The 25,526-nt window shown below is 38.1% G+C and overlaps 1 protein-coding gene across 1 annotated transcript; it reads right to left on the bottom strand.

The window, feature by feature from the left end:
- Positions 1-1,343: 1,343 nt before the first annotated feature.
- On the bottom strand, positions 1,344-3,349 carry LOC133286161 (peroxidase RIP1-like). Its single transcript, XM_061483539.1, has 3 exons — positions 3,131-3,349; positions 2,023-2,217; positions 1,344-1,910 (listed from the first exon to the last, which is right to left on the bottom strand). The coding sequence occupies exons 1-3, from the start codon at positions 3,347-3,349 to the stop codon at positions 1,344-1,346; spliced, it is 981 nt and encodes a 326-aa protein (XP_061339523.1).
- Between the last annotated feature and the right edge of the window lie 22,177 nt (positions 3,350-25,526).

Genomic DNA, 25,526 nt, shown 5'->3' with positions numbered 1-25,526 from the left:
GAAATGATAGGAAAAAGGAGAGGCAGTTATTGAGTGGGTCAGATATATTATATTACGTACAAGAATATATGAGACGGAAGAGAGTATAACAATATTGGAAAAATGTGACATACTAGCTAATTATTGTGTCAAGAATTAATATTTAATCTTTATAAGTTTTATTATAAACCGGTATCTTTCTACTTCCTGACTTGACGACAAATATGTTACGTGCAACATACGGTTATCACTTTGCGCAACTAAAGATGGGATCAAAGGAACGTCGTATTATTATTTAGTAACTATCAGATCAACTTCAATTGATAACAATTAATGATCATAAATTTTATATATTTATCTGCTTTGAATTATAGAATGAAGTAACTATTACTTTTAAGCAAGTCCTTCAAAGAATTAAAAATTAAGAGATATCGAGGTCGATTCGTCTCAAAAAGATAATTATTAGAGGTTACGAATTTGAAATAAAAAAGTTTAGAGATGCTGAAAATATTACACTAAAAGGAATCAAGTTGATTTGGAATGCTCAATAATATTATTTCCAGTTTAAGAAAATCCTAGAGATAATGTAAACTATTGGACTCCAGTCCATATGGACACAAATAGTCATAATTTCATTAATTCGGCTTGTATTTGAATATGGGAGATGATTTTCTCTTGTTGCTGGAGAAAATCATCTGCAGCTACCATCACAAGATTTTTTTTTTTAATTTGTTTTTTATTTATTTATTTAAAAATGGTGGAATTTACTATATTGATGTGAGTGTGACAGAAGAACAATCTCTCCTATAGCAGGAGAGCCTATTTTTCTTTTGAATATACTATTAGATTATATTATTAATACATCCAACAATAATTGAGTCGGTACGTAGCCAAAATAATAATAATAATAATAATAATAATAATAATGTGTAAAGGTTGTCACTACAAGAAAAAATCTTATTAGTGTCGTAAATTTCGTCACTACATATGAAATTTCGTCACAAATTTCTAAGTCGCAAATTTATTTGTGACGAAATTTGATTATTTGTGTCGAAAATTGTCATTTGTGACAAAATTTGTGACGAAAATTTTTGTCACAATAAACTTTTTTCTTGTAGTGTGTCTAGATTCCATAAAAAAATTAACATAGATAAACAAATTCTTTATTGCATGCATCCAAAACATACAAATTGTAGTATAATTAAGCACTCAACATATAACCTCTAGACTTTAGCTGATTTCTTTTTTCCACTTTTAGTTCAGAATTATCTGAACCTAGCATTATTAATATTCATAACAATCGAAATATTTTTTATTTTTTTTAAATAACACTTAATTGACATATACGGTGTCCAATCAAAGTTTCAAAATGTATTAACTTTTCTGCAATTGCATCTAATCTCTCCCTCATTCCCAGTAAGAGGCTTTATTTTACCCATCTTGATCATAGAAGCTTTAAAGTCTTTAGCAAAAGCAAATGGATTCATGCTATATAGCTCTACCAATCTGTCACTTTCACTGCCAATTCCCTTAAAGAGCTCTTGATCAGAATGCAAGAGACCCTTTTTGCCAAGCAAATCCCTGTAGTACACAGTGTCAACCTTTGCAGGAGTTGAATCCGATGGTGCCAAATTATTATCTCCACCACTTAGAGGACATGTTTTCCTTAAAGAGGAAGCAAAGCTATGGTCTATGTTGGAATCATTGTAGATCCTGCCCTTGAAGGAAGAGCACTTTGCAAAGCCAATGGTGTGGCCACCAGAGAGTGCCACTAAGTCTTTGAGGTTCAATCCGTGAGAATTGAAAGAAAAAAGAAGCTGTGAGAAGTTGAAAAATGGTGCAGGAAGATTGGTGTTTGCAGCATCCTTGCTTGCAGTTCTTGCATCTCTTCTGCCTAATAATACATTGTACCAAAGGTGTGGACCCCCCAACTGTTAATAAAAACACAATTAATTAATATAATATATAGTTTTCAGAGTTCATATAATATATATAACAAGAATTGATGGGTGGAATGAAAGATTTGTACTTAATAATACTTACTATGGCTATAGAATCACGAGCAGCTATAGCTAAGATATCAGCACATGATACCACAGGACGTTTGCAAGCTTTGTCTACTGCTGCTTTAATTTCATCAATCACATCGAAACCTCTTGCTGAATTCAAATTTGGTAGGGCTGTCTTCTCACCAGTGAAGTTCGGAATGTCATCTAGCAGCACTGATCCATCACACCCCTGTGCTTGCAAGGATTGAACAAATTTGTGAATTATTATTAATGGTATATTTAGAATTATTGTTATGAAAGAGTATGAGTATCTGACTCGAGTTTGATTGAAAATAAATTAACATTAAAAATTTAATGGTAAATAAATTGATGGTGTTTTTTATTGGCATATATATAGATGAAAGAAATTATTTTAAAATTTATTTGTTTAATTATTGTAAAAAATAATCACTTTTGGAATAATAAATAGATTTTAATTCTTTCAAAAAAATTATTAAACTTACTTGATATTTTTATTTTAAATATACTTTATCAATACACACACAAATGAGTTTTTTTTTTTTTCCTCCAGCAAAAGTAGCAAGATATTATTACAATTGTTCAGGTGTAAGAATAGCTAGACTGACTAAACATGACTTTTTCTCCAATGATACCAAGCTTGTTAGGATTTTACCACATTTGAGACAATTTTTGATTGCCAAGGAGAACATCAAACCAAAAATCGTGGCATAAGGTTGTGATTTTTTGTACTTTATAGGATTAGTTCATTTATTTTGGTATGAAGTTGCACTTAGACCGGAAAAAGTTGAGATCTTAGTTAGCTTTTGTGAGCTCCAAAAGCGACAATATCAAGGCAAAAGCTACGTCTTAAAATGGTTTTTTCTGGCAGAATCACTTTATGCATAAAGTGATTAACGAGTGCTTTTTATTGGTGTAATACATACTTATGATTAATTGACCACACCCTAATAAGTTTCGAATTCGAATAAGCAAATTAACGTAGGAGACTATATATCACAATATTACTTAATTAGTTGCGTCTAAATTTATGACACTAAAACATAGAACTAATCAATCACATGGAGGTATATATATACATATAAAAAGAACAGTATCTGGTACTATGTCGTACAGTAACTTACATTGACAAAGCAATCATGGAAATGCAAACGCAGCAAGGATGCTCCCATGCGCCTTTCACGATTGATTGCTTGTTCAACCACAAACCTTATGACTGGCAGTGCCTGAGGACAAACTTTATCATAGAAATGACGAGTGAGCTTTGCATTGGAAGGGATCATTGATGTGGCCAACATGACCATAACAAGCATAACCAGAGAATGAATATGAGAAGCCATCATGTTGTGCTCTTTTGAGGCTTTGAACTAAGTTGTTATTGCTTTGGCTAGGAATATGATTTATATATAGAAGGAAGGTAGCCACAATTAACGCGTTTTGATTGGATTATTCACTTAATATATTACTTCATCATATACAACTTGATTGTGGTGCATATCATTGATTGCACCACGTAGAAGCTCAGTTCAAATGACTTCATATATCTTTATATAAATGCAAAGTGAAATTAGTAATATTGCATCCAGCGGAAAAGAGGAACCTACCTATTTATGCCTTAAATAAAGTTAAAAATCGCTTTCACAACTTTTATAACTCTATTTTATTTACTAACTTTTTTGTTATTTACCTTAACTTTATTCCGTCAAATATCATGCATACTCATTCTCATGACAAATTTTCAAATAAGATTCTAAATAAGTGATTAAATTTTTCCAAATTTCAACGAATTGAATAATACTCAAAGCCAAATGCAAAATACTGTAGTCGGCATCTTATCCTCAAATTTTTAAATATAAGAATCGATTGCATATCTCCAAAAAAATAAAAAATAGATTGCAGAAAGTTTTTTTTTTTTTTTTATTTAACCCAACCCTAATTACTTTTTTGATGCAAGCTAACTCCTCCGATATCCCCTCGAGCTTCGACTTTTGAGCCGGCAATGATACTAATCCGAAGTGCAGGGCGGGTCAGAAATAAAGATATTTAAATCCCTCCCAAAGATGACATGTGGAGATTGAATCGAGGTCCTTTTTTTTCCACTTACTCAGCTCCCTTGCTACTAACTGAATTACCACCATTTGGTGATCGTAGACGTTTTCTATATTGCAGTGAGTTGGCAGCTAAGACCCAAAGACAAATTCTTCTTTTTCCCGTTAGAGATCACCAATAAAAAAAATCAATTAGAGACGGAATAATTTCGTCACTAAGTGAAATATTTCCGTCACTAAATAGGCTAGTGATTGAATTACAGACGGACAAAAATCTGTTACATTATGACTCGTCACTAACAAGGGTTGAGAAGTAACTATGAATCTGTCCTTAATAAAGACGAATTTTAGGATGGAACAAATCTGTCTCTAACCAAGACGAAAAATATTCTGTCACTATCAAAGACAAAAATGTTTTCCTCCCTGGTAGTGACGGATAAATCTATCGCTGAGATATTATTTTCTGTCACTAATTTATGCACGTGAAATATATGTAATCTATTTCTATTGGGGACAAAAGTTGTCTGTTTCTCTTAGTGATAGACTTTTTCCCTTCTCTGTAAGTAATAGACATTTTTTCGTTTTTGTTAGTGACAAAAAACTTATGTCTCTGTTAGTGATGAATATTTTTTTGTCTCTATTAGTAACAAATATTTTCCCCTCTCTGATTGTGACAGATTGTTTCTGTCTCTATTAGTGACAGATTATTTCTGTCTTTATTAATAACAGATAATTTCTATAATTAGTGAAGAATATTTCTATCTTTATTTCATGTCTCTAATATTTAAATTTTTTCAAAATAAAATAAATTAAAAAATAATTTTTTTATTGTAACCTAATATTACTCATCATCCAATATTCCTACAACAAATTCAACTAACACAAAATATGAAGTAACTAATATTAAATGAAATGAAGTACCAAATCAACACAAGTTAAATGAAGTACAAAATATAAAGTAGCCAATATATGGTATCACAGCTTATGTAATTATGGAATCACGAATTCGATTTTCATTACCTCACTTTCTAGTGGAATTAAATCAACACAAAGTAAAACAAAAAAACGAGCATGTACAATATTCACATTTCAAGTCTAAAAAACTCTTATGTAAAGAGATGTGTTAAAAAAATATAATATAAAAACATTAATATAGACCTTTATTTCTTAACTTAAATTTTTGAATTGAATTGATTCTTTATATTTATTCTTCATAATAAAACAGTAAGATGCAAGTATGTTGTGGGCATGGTTGTCTAGTACCTATTTATTAATATTTATAAATTAATATCATATGTGCTAATAATATATGGGATTTATAATTCTTCTTTAACCCGAGAAGTTTAAATCTTTCCAGCAGACCCAGTTGGAGTAGGTCCCACAGATTAAAAAAAAAAAAAAAAAAAATATAAGCGCAAAGATCGACGAATGAATTTTCTTTTGGAGTTCTAACTCCCTAATATAATACAAGAGGTATATAAGCCATTTGCAATAAATAGAGCAAAACATTCGACTGACAGACTCAATCAGCTGTAGAATAAAATATTAAAATCATTAAATTAAACGTAGAGTCAGATCTCAGTTATTTATGTACCTTGTTTATTTTCGGTTGAGCTTATGATAGCGTTTATTCATTTTCTATACTCATATATTTTGATTTATCATATAAGCAAATTAATGTGAGAGATACAAGTATTCGGGTATTGTATAAATAGCAATTTTTCTAAAGTCAAAGCCCTAAAAGCGATTATAAAAAGTAATCATAAGGAACTTAATTATACTTTTCAATTATATAGAAAAGCTAATGAAGGAATAATTAATCGTTTTTTTATTGGGTTAAAGCATTTGGCGATGCCTGAGATACAGCTCACGACAACAATGAACTTAATTATTGTTTGAGCATATAAATCATATGAAATAAAAATAAGAAAACAGATAAACAAGTTTATGTATGTTAGCCAAAAAGTCTAGAAAGGCATTATTAAAAGCAAGCTTAATTAGCCCTTGTAACATTTGTCTTCTAATTAATTAAGAGCTAATGCATTGCAAAAAAAAAAAATATGAAAAAAGAGCTAATGCATTACTGTTGATTTTTTTTAATGTAATCCTGTCAAATAAAATATTCGCTGGTATACATTTATTTGTTTCCTGCAATTTCAAGCAAGCAAAAATTTCTTAGATTCCAATTAATTTTTTGTTCTTAGCATTGACCTCCTGAACCAGGTGGATTGATAAGGGGATCAGCTAACGCTACACCTTATATATTTGAGTTGACAAAGTATGAAAGTTACAGGCTTACAAAAAATTGTTGGACAAGCAAAATTGGTCCGTTGACATCTAATCAAAGCATGCTTACTAGATTATAATATGAACCAAGGCACCAGATTGGGAATAAAATTAGAATTCATACAAACTCCACCATTATCATTATGTAAGTAAGAGATATCTATATGTCATGTGTGATCTCTTTGTGTAGCCGTGGACCCGGGAAGAGGGGATCACAGTTGGGAGAAAACATATTGTTCCGATCTAATTAGATCAAAACACATACAAACAGAGATTGTAGTATGGCTATGATACCATCTAAATATGGAGTAAAAAATTTTAAAACCATATATATAATACGTGTATGACATGACAAGATTGGAAATCATTTTGCTGAATCGAGCCCTTATTATTAGGCAAAAAATTATAACTATTAGTCAGGGCGTAATTCTTTCAACTTATCCCTATCAGCCCAACTATGGTACTTAAACTGGGATAAGTAAAAAGAGTTACACCCTAGCTAACTAAAATATATAACTTAAAAATAACAAGTATTTTTATTTGATATGTTTTTCTTACTACTAGAAAATGGGCTAACAGCGACAACCATTTGTGGTGGAAAAACTATCGCCGCAAATTGCGACGGACACTTAATTGCGAGGGAAACACATCCAAATATCCCTCGCCAATAGTTTGTAGCAAAATTCGACGTAATTCTGAAGCAAATCCATCGCAATATGCGACGGGTAAAGATCCGAAGCAAATATGGTTGCAATTGAGACGAAAAATTGCAATGGAATAGTTTGCGATGACATTTACCCTCGCAAAGCTGGGGAATAGAGCTTGCGACATCTAAGAGATATTAATCGTCGACGGATTTCGCGGCATTACTTTTACGAGGGAATTAGCGACTGAATTTTTGCTTTGGTTGCAAGGGAACTTAGTTTCCCTTGCAAAAGTTGAAAATTATTTAATTGAGTATATTTTATTCTTACTTTATGCACATACATTAGCTTTAAGAGGGTATAAAATAAAGGAGTTAGTAAGATTGAAGTATTTGTAGAGGATGCAATGTAGAAAAAGATATTTGAATGAAGGAAATAAAGAAAAGAAGATAATGACATTGAACTTAGGGGAGATAGGGGTAGTAGTTCTTTGCATAGCAATAAAAGTGATATTTTCTCAAAGAACTTCTTCATCATGCATTTCTTAATAAGACAATACGAAATGAACATCATCATCAATTGTTGTACTAGTTTGCTCCTTTGTATCTAAAGTCACACTCTTATTGTTTGGATTCTTCGTAAAAGATTTCTTAGAAAGACTTTACGAGAATAACATTCTCATCAATTATTGTATATATTGGACTTTCTATACCCAAAGCCACACTCTTAGTAAAACTTCTTCTTCAAGATAGATGTATTATATTAAGACTTTATGAAAACACTAATTTCATCAATGATTATATTGATTGGGTTCTCTCTACCCAAAGTCACACTCTTATAAGACATTTTTATCAAGAATTTCATAGTTGGACTTTATGAAAACAATATTCTCATCAATTATTGTACTTATTAGGTCTTTTACACCTCGAGCCACACTTATGATAGTGTTATAAGCGTAATTATTTGCAAAGGAAACTATTATCCGTCATAATTTGCTATGGCTTTCTATACTAATTTCGTCGCAATATACATGAAATTGTGAGTAAAAAAATTCCAAATTTTAAATATTAATTAAGTTGTCCAACGTTGCAAGGGGGTTATAATATCTGTCGCAAACAGCTTGGATCCTGCGACGGATTATGATTTCATAACTTGGTGAAATTTTAAAATTCAAATAAGTAGCCAAAAGTTTGCGAGGGAAATGTAAAATCCCTTGCAATTATAAACGTTCTTGAGAATTAATTATCATTAATGGTTATTAATTTATGATCTGCGAGGGAACACTTTCTGCTACAGTTTGCGGCAGAAATGGCCATGGATATATATTATTTTTCGTTGCAAGTGTCAAGTTGGAGTAAAAAAGTTAACCCGCGCTCTATCTCTTCCACCTTCATTTCCCTTTCCTAAGTTCACAACATAGGTTACGAAATTAGGGTAAAAAAAAACCATTGCACCTCCTTCGCAGCAGACATCGTCGTTGCATCCACCGCTGCTGTCCCCAAGGCCTCCCCAATACCTATTTTCGGTCTCTTCTCTTGCCTCGTAACCCCTTTGCTAAGCTCACCTCCAAGGATTTCTCAAGTGATAAACCTTCTTCTTCGGGTCCTACCACCATCGTGTCCTCTGAGGATTTCTCTGGCAACACTAATTCACTCACCATTCTCAAAGAGCTATGTCCTGCCACCACCGCGTCCTCTCTTTGGTAAGTTGACTGAGAATTTCATAAATGTGTTTGTGAATTTATGGTCTCAATTGTTTTTGTTCACGATTTTCACGCTTAATTGATTTTGATGATTGTTTTTCTCTATGTTTGCAGAATTCACAATGGGCTTTTGTTTTTGTTCCTTCATCATTCTCAAAAGGCTTTGTTGCAGATATCACCAATGGACGCTCACCCCTCACTTTCATTGATCTCTTTAGAAATTACTGTTCTTTTCCCAACTCCAACTGGTTCCTTTCTAATCTCATTCAATTATCATATTCTTTTTATAATTTGAAGCGATTTATGCCTTTTTTTGTTCAACTATACAACTTCTGTGTCTCCAATTTGCTGTGTAGAAAAGAATTTCTCACACTACCCAAGGAAACTCATGTACGCATGTAGGCCTATATGTATTATAGTTGTGTATTTGAGATAGGTTTTTAATGTTGAGTTAACTTTTTGTAATACAAAATTTAAGGTTGAACTCAATCAGTTAAGACCGTACTACTTTGCCTCTGCAGAAGGCAACGCCTATGACTGCATTACTGGTCTTACCAAGTTCATCGCTGACCCATCTAAACCTTCTTTTTAGCCCAAATCCCTTGTGACTTCCATCTAACATGATTGAATTAAAAATTTCAATAAATGGATCCCCCTCCCCAAGATAAACGCATTGATTGTACGAGTGTTATGTCCCCCTGTTCTAGTCTTCTTCTTTTTTTCATTCCTTCTTGTAGCACCAAAAAAACAAACACCCTGCTTTGTTTGGTTTTTGTGCGGTATAGATATGATGTTGTATTGTTGTCTGTTTTTAATAAAATTGCATTTGACATGCATCGATTTCAGTTGTTGATGGTTGTCTAACATAATTATGTTTGGGGCCTCAATATAGTAATTTGGATATAGTAATTAGTTTAGGTACGGTCCAATTATATTAATCCAATTGATGGTCATATAGTAATTTGGATAACTCTGCATGTGAGTTAAAGAAAGAATAAGGTGTTGAAGAGACAACTTGTATATATGAACTAAATTCAAGGCCTAACTAAAATCAATTTTCCATTGATTATGATTCTGTTTTAGAAGGTATTAAATTCCAAAAACCTAGACATCACAAGGCACTATATAGGTTTGACTATGTTAGAAAGCTAAAAGTAGAAATGCTTAACTAACACTAACCTAGAACCCTTACATAAACACAAACCACAACCCTAAATTTGAACCCTGACCCTCACACAAATCCTAACCCTACACCCTAACCTTAAACCTTAAACTAAACCCTAACCATAACCTAGAACCCTTAAACAAACAAAAACCCTAACTTGGAAACCTAACCCAAACACAAACCCTAACCCTAACCCTAACCCTACACTCTAACCTAAAACTGATACACTAACCCTAACCCTAATTCTATAACCCTTACACAAACACAAACCCTAACATAATTTTTTATTTCGTAGATTTATACATAATTTTACATTATGTTTAAAAGTGTTCTCAGATGGATGGTTCAGATGGATGTAAGAACTCACACCGTTAATTAAGGAAGTTAATTAATTAATTATAAAAAATTAGGAAATAATTCCATAATTGACCCTAATAATTATGATAAAGCTTAAATAATTATGGTAAGTGATTAATAATGCTGAAAGTCATTTTTCGGACGAAAAGTGCAGATACCAGTTCTGCTACTCAGTATAAATGCGTAGCGGTGAAGTATCCTGGAAAATTATGAAAAGTGTGTATATGTCACTAGAATAATATATAGGACTTGTAAAACAAGTTTCAAGTTAAAATAATTAGAACTGGTGCCAGAACTAATACTGGCTATGGAAAAGCGTGTACCAGAAAGGTGCTGCGAAAAATAAAATAAAAATATGAAAAATCTTAGAAAAATGAGTAGGTTTAGAATTCTAAGTTTGGGATTAAAATGCTAAGCGTAGCTATTAATGCTAATACTGTGTGATTAACTTTAAACCGCCTATAAATAGTGCATTTCACACAACCCTAGGCTGATTCTATTCAGCTCTACGTGTCCATTGAGCCTCCTTCTTCTGAGTTGGTGCTCTCCAAGTCTTCTCCCTCTATTTTCCTCCAAAAGACTCCTCAAGTGATCAACTTTCTTCTTGTTCTCATCATCTAAACACATTGGTTGTGTGTAGGAGAGTCTTGGGTGGGAGTGTGACCCTTGTTTGCTAGGTGGGGTTGTTGTTTGTGGGAGTTTGAAGGCTGCCACCTTGGTTGGGTGTTGTGAGAGCCTTTGAGGTAACATTTTGAGGTCCAAGGAGTGATCTTTGTGAAGAAAGAACCCTTCTTGGTGTGCCATTTTTGTGCACCTTTATTGTCTGAACCTTTGGAGCTGTTTGGTGAGCTCCAAGAGCACTTTTCGCTGTTTTGAGCCTTGGGTAAGTTCACCTACCTTTGATCATGAGTTTTAATGGGTAAAACTGCAGTCTTGCCATGTTTAATGAGTTAAACAAGTAACCAACACGTATATGAACCTTTAGATGCTTAAAAATGGGTTCTTGGACGTTTAGAAGTGTTAAAAACACAACCTTTAATGGATATCTTCGCAAAATGCAGAATCTGCATTCTGTCGCGAAATATCCGGATATTGATATCCAGATATTGGTATCCGGATATGGGGTCTTGTGATATCCGAATATTGATATCCGGATATGGGATATCCGGATATGCCCCCGACATATATCCTTATATTCTGGGTTTGCGTGAACAGTAACGGTACTGTTCATACAGAACTGAGTTATGGGTTTGTGGATCCTAGATTGATGATGTGGGACTTCTGTAATAACTTATCTAAGTCAGAATCAAGGGATTAGGGCTTGTGGCTTTGTGAAAAGCCTAAAGACATGAAACGCAAGAGGAAAAGCGTTGTCTTTATATCGTATACTTGTTGAGTATGATTATTGATATGATTGCTGGTCCAAACATATTGTGATTGTGCTGTGTGTGGACTTTGAGCTTGGTTGGATTCTTGGTTTGGATAGCTAGCTTGAAAGGTAAGCTTTCGTGTCCTCGGTTTAACCATTGTTTGTTCCACCATGTCCCATGGGGGGATGGTTTATATGCATGATGTGTTTTCATGTACTGTTTTATTGAAATGTTATGAAGCTATTAAGTGCAAAATTCTTATGATATGTATGTGGTGTTTCGCCTAGCCAGGAAGCCATGGGGTAGTCCTGGGGGCGGGTACAGCATGGGCGTGTACTGTGTGGGTAATAGACGTATTCCTGCATTTCTCTGATCAGTAGAATAGTTATAATAGACATGACATGATTATTTGCTGCATTGCACTGGTTTTGGAACTGATATTAAATTACTGCTTTTAGAACTTATATTTCACATGTAAGTGAGCTTGAGGTGGAAGATCCTTGAGGACCCCTTGTCTTACTGAGATTTCTGTTTATAGATCTCACCCCACGTTTGGGGCGCTTATTTCAGGTTCAGGTAACTCAGGGGTTGAGACCTCTAGCGGCAGCAGGCCGGAGCTTAGTTGATTGATGTTTATCTGATTATGTATGCTGACTATGCTTGGATGCTGGATTATGTCTGTAGCGTTTATGTCATTCGCTTTATGGATTACTGTGTTGAGACTCTGTTGGTTCTGTTGCTATTTGGTGAGCATGGGGATTGTCCGTGCCACATTGACTTGACTTTATGTTTTAGTTATGAGTTGTATCGATTAATGTATCAGGATATTGTCCGGACTACGTGTTGTAGATCAGTGACTTAGATACTCACTTATTTATCTATTGAGGTATTTCAGTTAGCTGTCTTTTGCAATTTACATACAGACGATGTTTTTATGAAATTGATTAAGTAATCAACTTGGCTAAGTTTAAATGATGTCATAATTGAAAAGAAAAAGATATTCCGCATATTTAATTAAGTGTGGCTTAATACAATGACATGTTAACAAACCGGGTATACACGGGGTGTTACAATGGACATACGGGTGGTCGTGGTAATACTGGTTGAGGCCACACCCATAGTGGGAGAGGAGGTAGGACGACATCATCCACCACCTCTGGTAGAGGTCGTTCAGCCACCCCATCACTACCTTCACTCCAGATATCTACTCTATTATGGTTGTGCGGGTATTCCTCGCAGTCCCACTAATCCGCTAGGACCTACACAACAGGTTAAGTAAACCAAATGCTGATTCATTTAGATATATATTAATGTTCTCTTTAAGCATCTATGTACTAACTTTTCAATGAAAAACATTTTTTTCCTTTTGTAGCCTACATCCCTTACAAGCCAGGTAGAAGATGATTCTTTGCCATCTCAGCCAGTGTGGGGAGCAGTTGATCCAGCTACCAGGCGTTGTCCTTTAGGCACCATAAAGTAAATTTTATTTGTTACTAATGATTTACTATTATGACTTACAACATTAATCCATTTGTTTGTACTATAATGTCTTTATTTAATCTTCTCAAGTTTGAGCCTTATAATGAGGTGAAGAACAACATTGACTATCAAATGTTCCGTAATTTTAATCAGCCATGGTGCAAATAGAAAGAGATTCTTGAGGCTATTCATATTGGTTGGTTGAATGAATTCCTAGTAAGTTATGTTAATTTCATTATTACTAATCTTTTCTTATCAAAATATATATTAACTACACATTTGTCACCAAATTATGCGCTAATCAAAAACCTTGGCAATTCATAGGAACATTATAGCTACTTGCCCGAGGATCGCTATAATCTGACGAGAGCTTAGCACAACAGAGCCACCACATGGTTCGCGATCGAATGCTCAAAGTAAGAAAAGGCGTCGGTAAAAATCAATGGATGCAATCTAATATAGCAACACAATTGAAGGAAAAATGAAAGAATGACCCCGAAATTCAGAAGAAGTTTAAGTGAAACAAGCTTAATGGGGTGGCACAACGAGGACCCACATATGCTGGAAGGTCGATTACAATCAACAAGCATCGAAAAAAGATAGTAAGTATAGACAGTTTTCTATTTCGGTATTGAATATGTCTTACTTGAAACTGAATTAAAGGTTCTTATTTGTATTTGCAGGAAGCTTCTAGGGAAGTGCTGCCAGACCAGATTGATTGGACCATCTTTTAGCGGACCCATTCGCAGGAGTCTGCAGCTAGCCAGAAGCAATGGTTAAACCCCAGAGCGGAGCAAATAACGATTTGGGCATTTATTAATGCATATTTATTTTCCCTGTGAGGGTTTATGTCATATTTTACATGTCCACATATTTGCTAGTTTTTCTTTACTTGTAGGAAAATTATCTAAGTTTGAAGAGGAAAAGTCAACACAAGCGCCCCCAAACAGTCAATTTGGCTCCTCTTATTTCAATAATAAGAGCATCTTCTTTACGGCTACAGGAGGATTCAACAAGAAAGGAAAGGTGATCAAAATGGGAGGATATACCAGTCATCTAAAGGCTAGTAACCGGCCTTCTACCCAGGTTGGAAGTGTTTACGTAGGTAAACTCAAGGCACATAGTTAATTATTTTATGTTTTCACTATAATTATGTATTAAGTATAAAAAAAATAACTTACTTTATAATGTTGCATTTGCAAATGAGCTTAAAAGGGGGAGGGCGTTAGTTCAGAATATGGATGTCACACAAGCACGGTACAAGCACAAGACATCCCAGCTGGAGGAGCATTTAAATGTTGTGACAATGCAGTTAACTCAACAAGCGAACATGATAAGGCAAATGCAGGAATAACTGCAGCTCTTGATGAAGGAGGAGGAAGACAACAGCAAGAAAGAATCGCCGTTGAAATACGAGGATGATGATCATGAGGGATGATTACTATAATGGCTAGGCTAGGACTTTAGAGACATTATTTATGTTTATAGTTTTTTTTAGTTTGTTTTATTCTATTTATGTATCATTTCTGTATTTTTTAGGATTGATATTGATAAATTTTTCTTATATGGATTCTGAATTTAGATGGTCTATCTAGTATTATTTATGGACTGTCATTTGGTCATGCTGTTTACAAGAGGATGTTATATATTTTTTTTTTTTTGAATTCTAAAATTTGCGACGAAAAATGTAACTAATCTGTCGCAAATAATGGACCAACATTATGGTTTAGTCTGTCGTAAGTTGGCGGCGGGATAGGGTATATTTTTTGTCGCTGATGTTATGATGGCTTTACGTTTGATTTTCGTCACAAGTTGTGCGATGACAATATCATATTGTTTTCGTCACTAGTTTACGATGGATTATTCCCCCGTAAATGCGATCTTAATCTGCGACGGAATAACATTATACATGGGTCAGTCTGTCACGACAGGAATATAGTATTTTGCGTGGGACATATTTAGTCGCAATCTGCAACAGAATTGTAAACGACAATATCCCTTTGCAAATTTTGCTTGTGATATGCCTCCAGCATGTAGAGTTTTCTAGGCTAAAAAGAGCAAGGATTTGATATTAATTAAGTGATAAATGTTATTATTTATTATAATTATTAATTAATCTACACTTAGACAGGCTCTCACTAAGTTTATGTGTTTTACAGGAGATAAACGCATAAAAGAGGTTGATTTCACAAATGGGACATTGACAGCAGCCTAGCCGCACGGATCGCGCGGGATTGGCGCGAATCGCGCCAAGAAGATTGAAAAATGCCAAATCCTCTGCCAATCCGCGCGGATCGCGTGTATGCCACGTGCAATATTTAATTGATTGGATTTTTAATTAAAAGGGGATTCTAAATCAAATATTTGAGGGAGATATGGAAAGATATGAATCATTTCTATAAATAAGGGGATAAAAACCCTTAGAAGGCATTTTTGGCTGGGAGTTGTGAGAAATCAAGAAATTGAGAGAGTACTTGGAGGCTCACGCTGGAGATCAGAATTCTGAAGAATTTGAAGAGTGAAGATGTAACACCCCGTATATATCCGGTAATGTTATCATCATATCGTATTAAGTTGTGCTTAATTAAAATGCGGAATTACTTTTTCTTTTCAATTATGATGCCATTAACATTACCAACTTGCTTAATAATCAATTTATTAAAACATCATCTGTATGTAGTTGCAATAAAACAGCTAACTGAAATACCTCATAACATAGATGATATAAGTGTGGCTCTAGTCACGGAACTACAACAATGCAGACCGGACCATCTAACAGTTTATACAACTCCAAACTAAAAGTACTAACAGAAAGTGTCATGGACAATCCCCATGCTCACTCAAATAAGGCAACATGCCCAACATCAGTCTCAACAACAACATATCATAAATAGCGGAAAACATAAACAGCATCCCAAATCCAGTCACGCTAATATAAAGCAGTGAAACATAATCAGCTAAGCTCCAGCCTCCTGCCGCCTGAGGCATCAGTACCCATACTACATGATCCTGAAATAAGCATTCCCCAAACGTGGGGTAAGATCTCTAATCTAGAAATCTCAGTAAGTCAGTGAGTCCTCAATGATCTTCCACCCCAAGCTCACTTACATGTGCAATATAAGTTCAAAACAGTTTATCATTTATCATTTCAAAAACAATGCAATGCAGCAGATAATCATGTCATATGTGTCAATACTAATCTACTGGCCAGAGACAGTGCAGGTATACGTCTATCACCTACACACCGTGCAAGTACCACTTGCATTCACCCCGGTACACCGTCTTGTATGGCGCTACATACTCAGGCTTCCCGTCAAGATGAAACAACACATGCATATTAAAAGCCATTACATGTAAAGTTCAATCAACATATCAAATATTCAAAAGCATGTACACATCATGCATAAACCATACCCCCATGGGACATGGTGGAACCACAACATGGCTAAACCGAGGACACGAAAGCTTACCTTGCAAGCTAACTCCAAAAGCCAAGAGTCCACAGCTCAATATCCAAACACAGTAGATTCACAATCTGTTATGGACCAACAATACATCAACAACATGCACCACAAGCATACAATATTAAGACAACGCCTTTTCATTACGTTTTCAAGTCTTAAAGCTTCTAACAAAGCCACAAGCCCTTAATCCCATGATTCTGGCTTAATCCATTAAATACAGAAGTTCAATTTCATCAAACTAGGGTCTATAAACCCCCAATAGCCTACTGTACACACAGCACAGCTGCTGTTCTGCGAAATCCCAGAATATCTGGATATCTCGCTGTCCATATCCGGATATACAGATTCACATATCTGGATATCTAATATCCGGATATCCCAAAACCACGTATCCGGATATCCAATATCCGGATATCAGTTCGACAAATATCCGGATATCTCACGACAAAATGTATTTTCGTGAAGATATCCCAAAAAGGTTCCCTTTTTGCCGATTTTAAACACCTAATCATGCATTTCTAGATGTGTTAAGCCTCACCCAACAACAAGTTATCATCTTTTAACCTTAACATGCATCAAGCTTTCATTTTTAAGCATTAAACTCATGATTAAAGGTTGGTATACATACCAAAGGCCAAAACAGAAGAAGAGGCTACTCTTTGGAGCTTACAATCAGCCCCTCAAGACTGACTCAACAAGGTGCACGAAAATGGATCAACAAGCTTGGATCTTTCAACACAAAGGAAGCTTCTTGGACCTCACAATGCCAAAACAAAGGCTTCCACACACAACCAACCCAAGTCAGCCTCAAAAATTCACACACAGCAGCTCTCTCAACTCAGAAAAGACCAGCAATAGAGTCCCAAGGCTAGCTCTCACCCTCACCAAGTGTATCCCAAGTGAAAGTGTGAAGAAAAATCAAGAAAGGAAGTGTCTTCGATCCAAAATGGAGAAGAAACCCCACAAGTCAGCCAAGCTGATCAGCCACCCTCACACACTCACGTAGAGAAACTGTTTTCTAGGGTTTTGTGCCCTTACAAAGGGTATATATAGCCCAAGCCACTTAAACACACAGTATTAACTTTAATTGCTACGCTTAGCATTTTAATCCCAAACTTTGGATTATGAAACTACATAATTTTCTAAGATTTATCATATTTTTCTTATAATTTTCTGAGCACTTTTCCGGTACGCACTTTTACAAGCCAGTACCGGTTTCCAGCACCATTTCTCATTATCTGGACTTGAAAATCGTTTTACAAGTCCTACATATTATTCTAGTAATTATCATGCACTTACATTAATTTTCCGGGATACTTTTTTGGCACGCATTTATACCGACTAGCAGAACCGGTATCTGCACTTTTCTTCCGAAAAGCGACTTTCAGCATTCTTAATCACTTATTACGATTATTAAGCCTCATAAATAATTATTAGGGTCAATTATGGAATCATTTCCTAATTTTTCATAATTAATTAAATAAATACCTTAATTAACGGTGCGGGTTCTTACATTCAACCCACCTTTTTAGGATTTTGACCTCAAAATCAGAAACATACCTGGTCGAAACTCGGGGTACTGCCGGAGATGCTCGTCCTCACGCTCCCAAGTGCACTCCTCAGGAGTCCTTCCGGTCCACTGCACCTTGACCATCGGAATGATCTTGCTCCTCAGCTGCTTCTCGCCACGATCGAGAATCTTTAGTGGTCCGACGGGAGTCTTTAAGTTCTCCCGAACTTCCACATCATATGGTTGCACCACGTGCGAAGGGTCTGCTATGTATCTCCGAAGCTGAGACACGTGAAACACGTCGTGGATGTTGGCCAGGTTCGGAGGCAAGGCAAGCCGGTAGGCAACAGGTCCTACTCTACCAAGAATCTGGTATGGCCCAATAAAGCGCGGGCTCAGCTTCCTCACTCCGAGTGCCCGTCCAACACCGGTGACAGGTGAAAGTCTCACAAAAACGTGCTCACCCTCACTGTACTCCAGTGGTCGATGCTTGACATCGTAGTAGCTCTTCTGACGATTCTGCGCCTGCTTCAGCTTTTCCCTGATCATTTGGATCTGCAGGGTGGTATCTTGGACAAAGTCCAAGCCAAACAACTCACGATCCCCAACCTCCGACCAGCAGGTAGGCGTACGACACCTCCTACCATAGAGCGCCTCGTAGGGTGCCATGCCCAGTCTAGCATGAAAACTGTTGTTATAAGAAAACTCTACCAATAGAAGGTACCTATCCCATGCCGAGCCCTGCTCACACGTGCAAGCCCGCAACATGTCCTCCAAGGTCTGGATAGTCCGCTCAGTCTGTCCATCAGTCTGAGGGTGATAGGCGGTACTCAATCTCAACTGCGTACCAAAAGCTCTCTGCAGCGCCTCCCAGAACCGAGATGTGAACTTCGGGTCCCTATCACTGATGATACTCACGGGCACCCCGTGAAGCCTCACAATCTCGCGAACATACAATCTGGCCAACTGCTCTGTAGTGAAGCTCACCTTCACTGGAAGAAAATGGGCAGACTTCGTCAGTCTGTCCACAATGACCCATATCGAGTCACAGCCAACCTGAGCCTTCGGCAAACCCACAATGAAGTCCATGAAAATGCTCTCCCATTTCCACTCCGGAATCTCAAGAGGTTGAAGTTTACCAGACAGCTTCTGGTGTTCAATCTTCACCTTCTGGCAAACCAAACACTTGGACATAAAGATAGCAACATCTTTCTTCATGCCCGGCCACCAGAAGTTCTTCTTCATGTCTTGATACATCTTAGTAGCACCAGGGTGGATAGAAAACTGACCCTTATGGCCTTCTGCCATAACCTCTTCTGTCAACGGACCTCGAGGAACCACAATCCTCCGCTGGAACAAAAGCAATTCATCATCATTCCAAGACACACCATCTTGGTTCTTCACATAATCCAGACACTCTCTTTGAACTTGTGCCTCTTTAATCTTTTCTAACAGCTCGTTCTCGACATCTGATGCTTCCAACCCGAGAAGTACGCTCGCACACGGAGCGGTCACTGCCAAGTGGCGGAACTTCTCAACCACATCGAAGTTACCAAGTAGCAAACTGGATGAACTATTGGATTTCCGACTCAAAGCATCGGCTACCACATTGGCCTTGCCAGGATGATACCTAAGCTCAAAGTCGTAGTCCTTTATGAACTCCATCCATCTCCTCTGCCTCATGTTCAACTCCTTCTGGTCGAACAGGTACTTCAAACTCTTGTGGTCACTGAACACCACAAACCTCAAACCAAAAAGATAATGCCTCCAAATCTTGAAAACAAACACAATCGCAGCCAACTCCAAATCATGAGTCGGGTAGTTTTCCTCATGAGGCTTCAACTGCCTCGAAGCAAAAGCAACAGCTCTACCAAACTGCATCAGCACACAGCCCAGCCCCTTTCCAGAAGCATCGCAGTAAAGCTCAAACTGCTCCTCGGGATCATGAAGGATCAACACAGGTGAAGAAGTCAATCTCTCCTTCAACTCCTGGAAGCACGCCTCACACTCGTGAGTCCACACAAATGGAGTCTCCTTTCGGGTAAGGCGAGTCAAAGGGAGAACCATCGTGGAAAAACCCTTGATGAACCTCCGATAGTAACCTGCCAAACCTAAGAAGCTCCTCACCTCCGTAGCTGTCTTGGGTCTCTCCCAATCCAACACGGCCTCAATCTTGTTGGGATCCACTGCAACTCCATCGGCTGAAATCACATACCCCAGAAACTTGACTGATTTGAGCCAAAACTCACACTTTGAAGGTTTAGCATAAAGCTTTTTCTACTTCAGCACTTGCAGAACTATCCTCAGATGCTCCACATGCTCCTCCTCAGTCTTGGAGTAGATCAGAATATCATCAATGAAGACAATCACAAACTGATCCAGATACGGCTGGAAAATCCTGTTCATGTAATCCATGAACACTGCCGGCGCATTTGTGAGTCCAAAAGGAATCACCAAATACTTAAAATGACCGTATCTCGAACGAAACGCGGTCTTCGGGACATCCTCCGACTTCACCCGAATCTGATGGTATCCGGACCGGAGATCAATCTTGGAATACACACAAGCACCCCTGAGCTGATCCAACAGATCATCAATCCGAGGAAGGGGATACTTGTTCTTGATTGTCACCTTGTTCAACTGCCTGTAGTCGGTGCACAATCGCATTGTCCCGTCCTTCTTCTTCACGAAGATGACCGGTCCTCCCCAAGGAGACACACTCGGTCTAATGAAATCTTTCGCCGAAAGATCTCCCTTCTTCAGCTCAGTCCGGTGGCGACATCCGATAAAGAGCTAAAGAAATCGGCCCCACACCGGGCAACAAGTCAATGGAGAACTCAGGTGGCGGAAACACAACACCTCAAGGAACTCCCCCACCACAGGAATGCCAGTGATATCCTCATGTGTCCCACTCACCAAACCACCCAACATGACATAACCCAATGCCCCTACTCGCAGCGCTCTCCTAGCCTGCAGCAGTGAAATGTATGGCGAAGAACTAGCTGTGGAATCACACGGAGACATCACCACTCGCTTTGCACAACAATCAATCAAAGCACAGTTTCTAGACAACCAATCCATGCCCAGAATAATCTCAAGGTTGGCCATCGGCAATCCTATCAGATCTACCGAGAACTCACGGCCATCCCACTGAAACGCTACATCGCGATGTACAGTGGTAGAATCACAAATCTCTCCGGTGGCGGTAGTCACCCGCAACGGTGGAGAAAGCACAACACTGGGCAACTCAAGCCCCAAAGCAATCGGGGTAGCAACAAACGAATGAGTAGCCCCGGAATCAAAGATAGCATCCACAAAAGAATCACCAATAGACACAGTACCTCTGACAAGGTTCGGAGCGCGGTCCGACTGCTGCCTATCCAGCGTATACACTCTCCCAACAGAAGGTGGCACTGCAGGTGCCGAAGAAGATGCCATCGGAACCATCTGCAAAGGAACTGCCTGAACAGCTGCAGCTCTCGCCGTCGAAGACGGACAATCTCTAGAGAAGTGGCCCTCCTTGCCAAACTTGAAGCACAGCAACTGCCCCGTAGCACAGCGTCCCACATGCTCCTTCCCACATCCCGAACATCTCGGAGTGGTAGGAGGCCTAGCAGAACTCCCCTGATGTGAAACATCTCTCTTGAACTGACCAGGCGCCTGCCTAGTCGCTAACTGCTTTCCCTTGCCCTTATCAGCAAACCTCCTATCCTTCCAAGAAGTAGGAGCTAGAGTGGAACCACATGTTCCCTTGCTCTCCTTAACCTTGGCCCTCTTGGCCTTGCTTGCCACGCAAACATCCTCGATGTCCTTACACTGCTAAACTAGTGTACCAAAGTCCCTCGAAGCAGCACCAGCAAGATGCTCAGCAATCACCTCACTAAGTCCCCTGCGGAACTTAGCTGCCAGAAACAACGGAGTAGAAGGAACCATCCGGAAGTGTGCAAACTTCACTAGCTCATTAAACTTAGCCAGGTACTCATCAACAGACATCGAGCCTTGTACCAAACGATCAAACTCTCCCTGCTTCCTCTCCTGCGCATCATAGGGAAAGTATCGGCCCAGAAAGCACTCCTCAAAGAATGGCACGTCATGACACGGCCCTGCCTCTCAAAAGCACGAGAGGTATGCGTCCACCACTCATGGGCATCGCCCTCCAGCATGTAAGTCGAGAACATCAGCTTATGTGGGTCTGTACACTGCATAACCCGAAAGATCTTGTCCAGCGACTCTAGCCATCTCGCAGCAGCAATAGGATCCAAAGACCCTTCAAACACAGGTGGCTTATGCTTCCTGAAAGCATTCAGCCGGCGATCGATCACATCACGATCCTCAGCAATCCCCACAAGGGGCTCCCCCGTCTCAGCGGCATGAGTAGCACTGCCGATGTGACTATGGCTCTCCTCCTGAACACTAGGTGGAGGCGGTGGCGGTGGTGGAGCATGGCCTACAGCAGGACCAGCCCTCATCTCCTCCAACATGACTCTCATCATCGTCATGTTCGCCATCCGGTTCGCCTCGTGAACAGCTTCCATCATTGCCGCGTTGGCCACTCTAGCGGCCTCCTGATCGGCTAACCTAGCCGCCTGCATCTCAGCCAATGCAGTCAGGATAGGATCGGATTGATCCTCAGAAGTCTCTCGTGTTCTCCTGGACCTTACCATGACTCTGCACAAGTTACACAAATTATGAGTTGATCAGGCCCACGCAATGTGATCACATATACATCATCATAATAAAATTCGACGGAGTAAACACAAAGACAGACACAACCAAACAACCTAGCAATTGCAATACATACAGGCTTTTCCCTCGAACCATTGCTTTGATACCATAAATGTAACACCCCGTATATATCCGGTAATGTTATCATCATATCGTATTAAGCTGTGCTTAATTAAAATGCAGAATTACTTTTTCTTTTCAATTATGATGCCATTAACATTACCAATTTGCTTAATAATCAATTTATTAAAACATCGCCTGTATGTAGTTGCAATAAAACAGCTAACTGAAATACATCATAACATAGATGATATAAGTATGGCTCTAGTTACGGAACTACAACAATGCAGACCGGACCATCTAACAGTTTATACAACTCCAAACTAAAAGTACTAACAGAAAGTGTCATGGACAATCCCCATGCTCACTCAAATAAGGCAACATGCCCAACATCAGTCTCAACAACAACATATCATAAATAGCGGAAAACATAAACAGCATCCCAAATCCAGTCATGCTAATATAAAGCAGTGAAACATAATCAGCTAAGCTCCAGCCTCCTGCCGCATGAGGCATCAGTACCCATACTACCTGATCCTGAAATAAGCATTCCCCAAACGTGGGGTAAGATCTCTAATCTAGAAATCTCAGTAAGTCAGTGAGTCCTCAAGGATCTTCCACCCCAACCTCACTTACATGTGCAATATAAGTTCAAAACAGTTTATCATTTATCATTTCAAAAACAATGCAATGCAGCAGATAATCATGCCATGTGTGTCAATACTAATCTACTGGCCAGAGACAGTGCAGGTATACGTCTATCACCTACACACCGTGCAAGTACCACTTGCATTCACCCCGGTACACCGTCTTGTATGGCGCTACATACTCAGGCTTCCCGTCAAGATGAAACAACACATGCATATTAAAAGCCATTACATGTAAAGTTCAATCAACATATCAAATATTCAAAAGCATGTACACAGCATGCATAAACCATACCCCTATGGGACATGGTGGAACCACAACATGGCTAAACCGAGGACACGAAAGACATGAAACGCAGAGGAAAGGCGTTGTCTTTATATCGTATACTTGTTGAGTATGATTATTGATATGATTGCTGGTCCAAACATATTGTGATTGTGCTGTGTGTGGACTTTGAGCTTGGTTGGATTCTTGGTTTGGATAGCTAGCTTGAATGGTAAGCTTTCGTGTCCTCGGTTTAGCCATTGTTTGTTCCACCATGTCCCATGGGGGGATGGTTTATATGCATGATGTGTTTTCATGTACTGTTTTATTGAAATGTTATGAAGCTATTAAGTGCAAAATTCTTATGATATGTATGTGGTGTTTCGCCTAGCCAGGAAGCCATGGGGTAGTCCTGGGGGCGGGTACAGCATGGGCGTGTACTGTGTGGGTAATAGACGTATTCCTGCATTTCTCTGATCAGTAGAATAGTTATAATAGACATGACATGATTATTTGCTGCATTGCACTGGTTTTGGAACTGATATTAAATTACTGCTTTTAGAACTTATATTTCACATGTAAGTGAGCTTGAGGTGGAAGATCCTTGAGGACCCCTTGTCTTACTGAGATTTCTGTTTATAGATCTCACCCCACGTTTGGGGCGCTTATTTCAGGTTCAGGTAACTCAGGGGTTGAGACCTCTAGCGGCAGCTGGCCGGAGCTTAGTTGATTGATGTTTATCTGATTATGTATGCTGACTATGCTTGGATGCTGGATTATGTCTGTAGCGTTTATGTCATTCGCTTTATGGATTACTGTGTTGAGACTCTGTTGGTTCTGTTGCTATTTGGTGAGCATGGGGATTGTCCGTGCCACATTGACTTGACTTTATGTTTTAGTTATGAGTTGTATCGATTAATGTATCAGGATATTGTCCGGACTACGTGTTGTAGATCAGTGACTTAGATACTCACTTATTTATCTATTGAGGTATTTCAGTTAGCTGTCTTTTGCAATTTACATACAGACGATGTTTTTATGAAATTGATTAAGTAATCAACTTGGCTAAGTTTAAATGATGTCATAATTGAAAAGAAAAAGATATTCCGCATATTTAATTAAGTGTGGCTTAATACAATGACATGTTAACAAACCGGGTATACACGGGGTGTTACAATGGACATACGGGTGGTCGTGGTAATACTGGTTGAGGCCACACCCATAGTGGGAGAGGAGGTAGGACGACATCATCCACCACCTCTGGTAGAGGTCGTTCAGCCACCCCATCACTACCTTCACTCCAGATATCTACTCTATTATGGTTGTGCGGGTATTCCTCGCAGTCCCACTAATCCGCTAGGACCTACACAACAGGTTAAGTAAACCAAATGCTGATTCATTTAGATATATATTAATGTTCTCTTTAAGCATCTATGTACTAACTTTTCAATGAAAAACATTTTTTTCCTTTTGTAGCCTACATCCCTTACAAGCCAGGTAGAAGATGATTCTTTGCCATCTCAGCCAGTGTGGGGAGCAGTTGATCCAGCTACCAGGCGTTGTCCTTTAGGCACCATAAAGTAAATTTTATTTGTTACTAATGATTTACTATTATGACTTACAACATTAATCCATTTGTTTGTACTATAATGTCTTTATTTAATCTTCTCAAGTTTGAGCCTTATAATGAGGTGAAGAACAACATTGACTATCAAATGTTCCGTAATTTTAATCAGCCATGGTGCAAATAGAAAGAGATTCTTGAGGCTATTCATATTGGTTGGTTGAATGAATTCCT

This window comes from Gastrolobium bilobum, unplaced genomic scaffold (assembly GCF_033153095.1).
Source record: "Gastrolobium bilobum isolate Gb01-03AN ecotype WA unplaced genomic scaffold, APGP_CSIRO_Gbil_v1 utg26470, whole genome shotgun sequence".
Taxonomy (NCBI): domain Eukaryota; kingdom Viridiplantae; phylum Streptophyta; class Magnoliopsida; order Fabales; family Fabaceae; genus Gastrolobium; species Gastrolobium bilobum.
The sequence above is the reverse complement of the archived record's forward strand: the minus strand, read 5'-3'. Positions and strand labels throughout refer to the sequence as shown.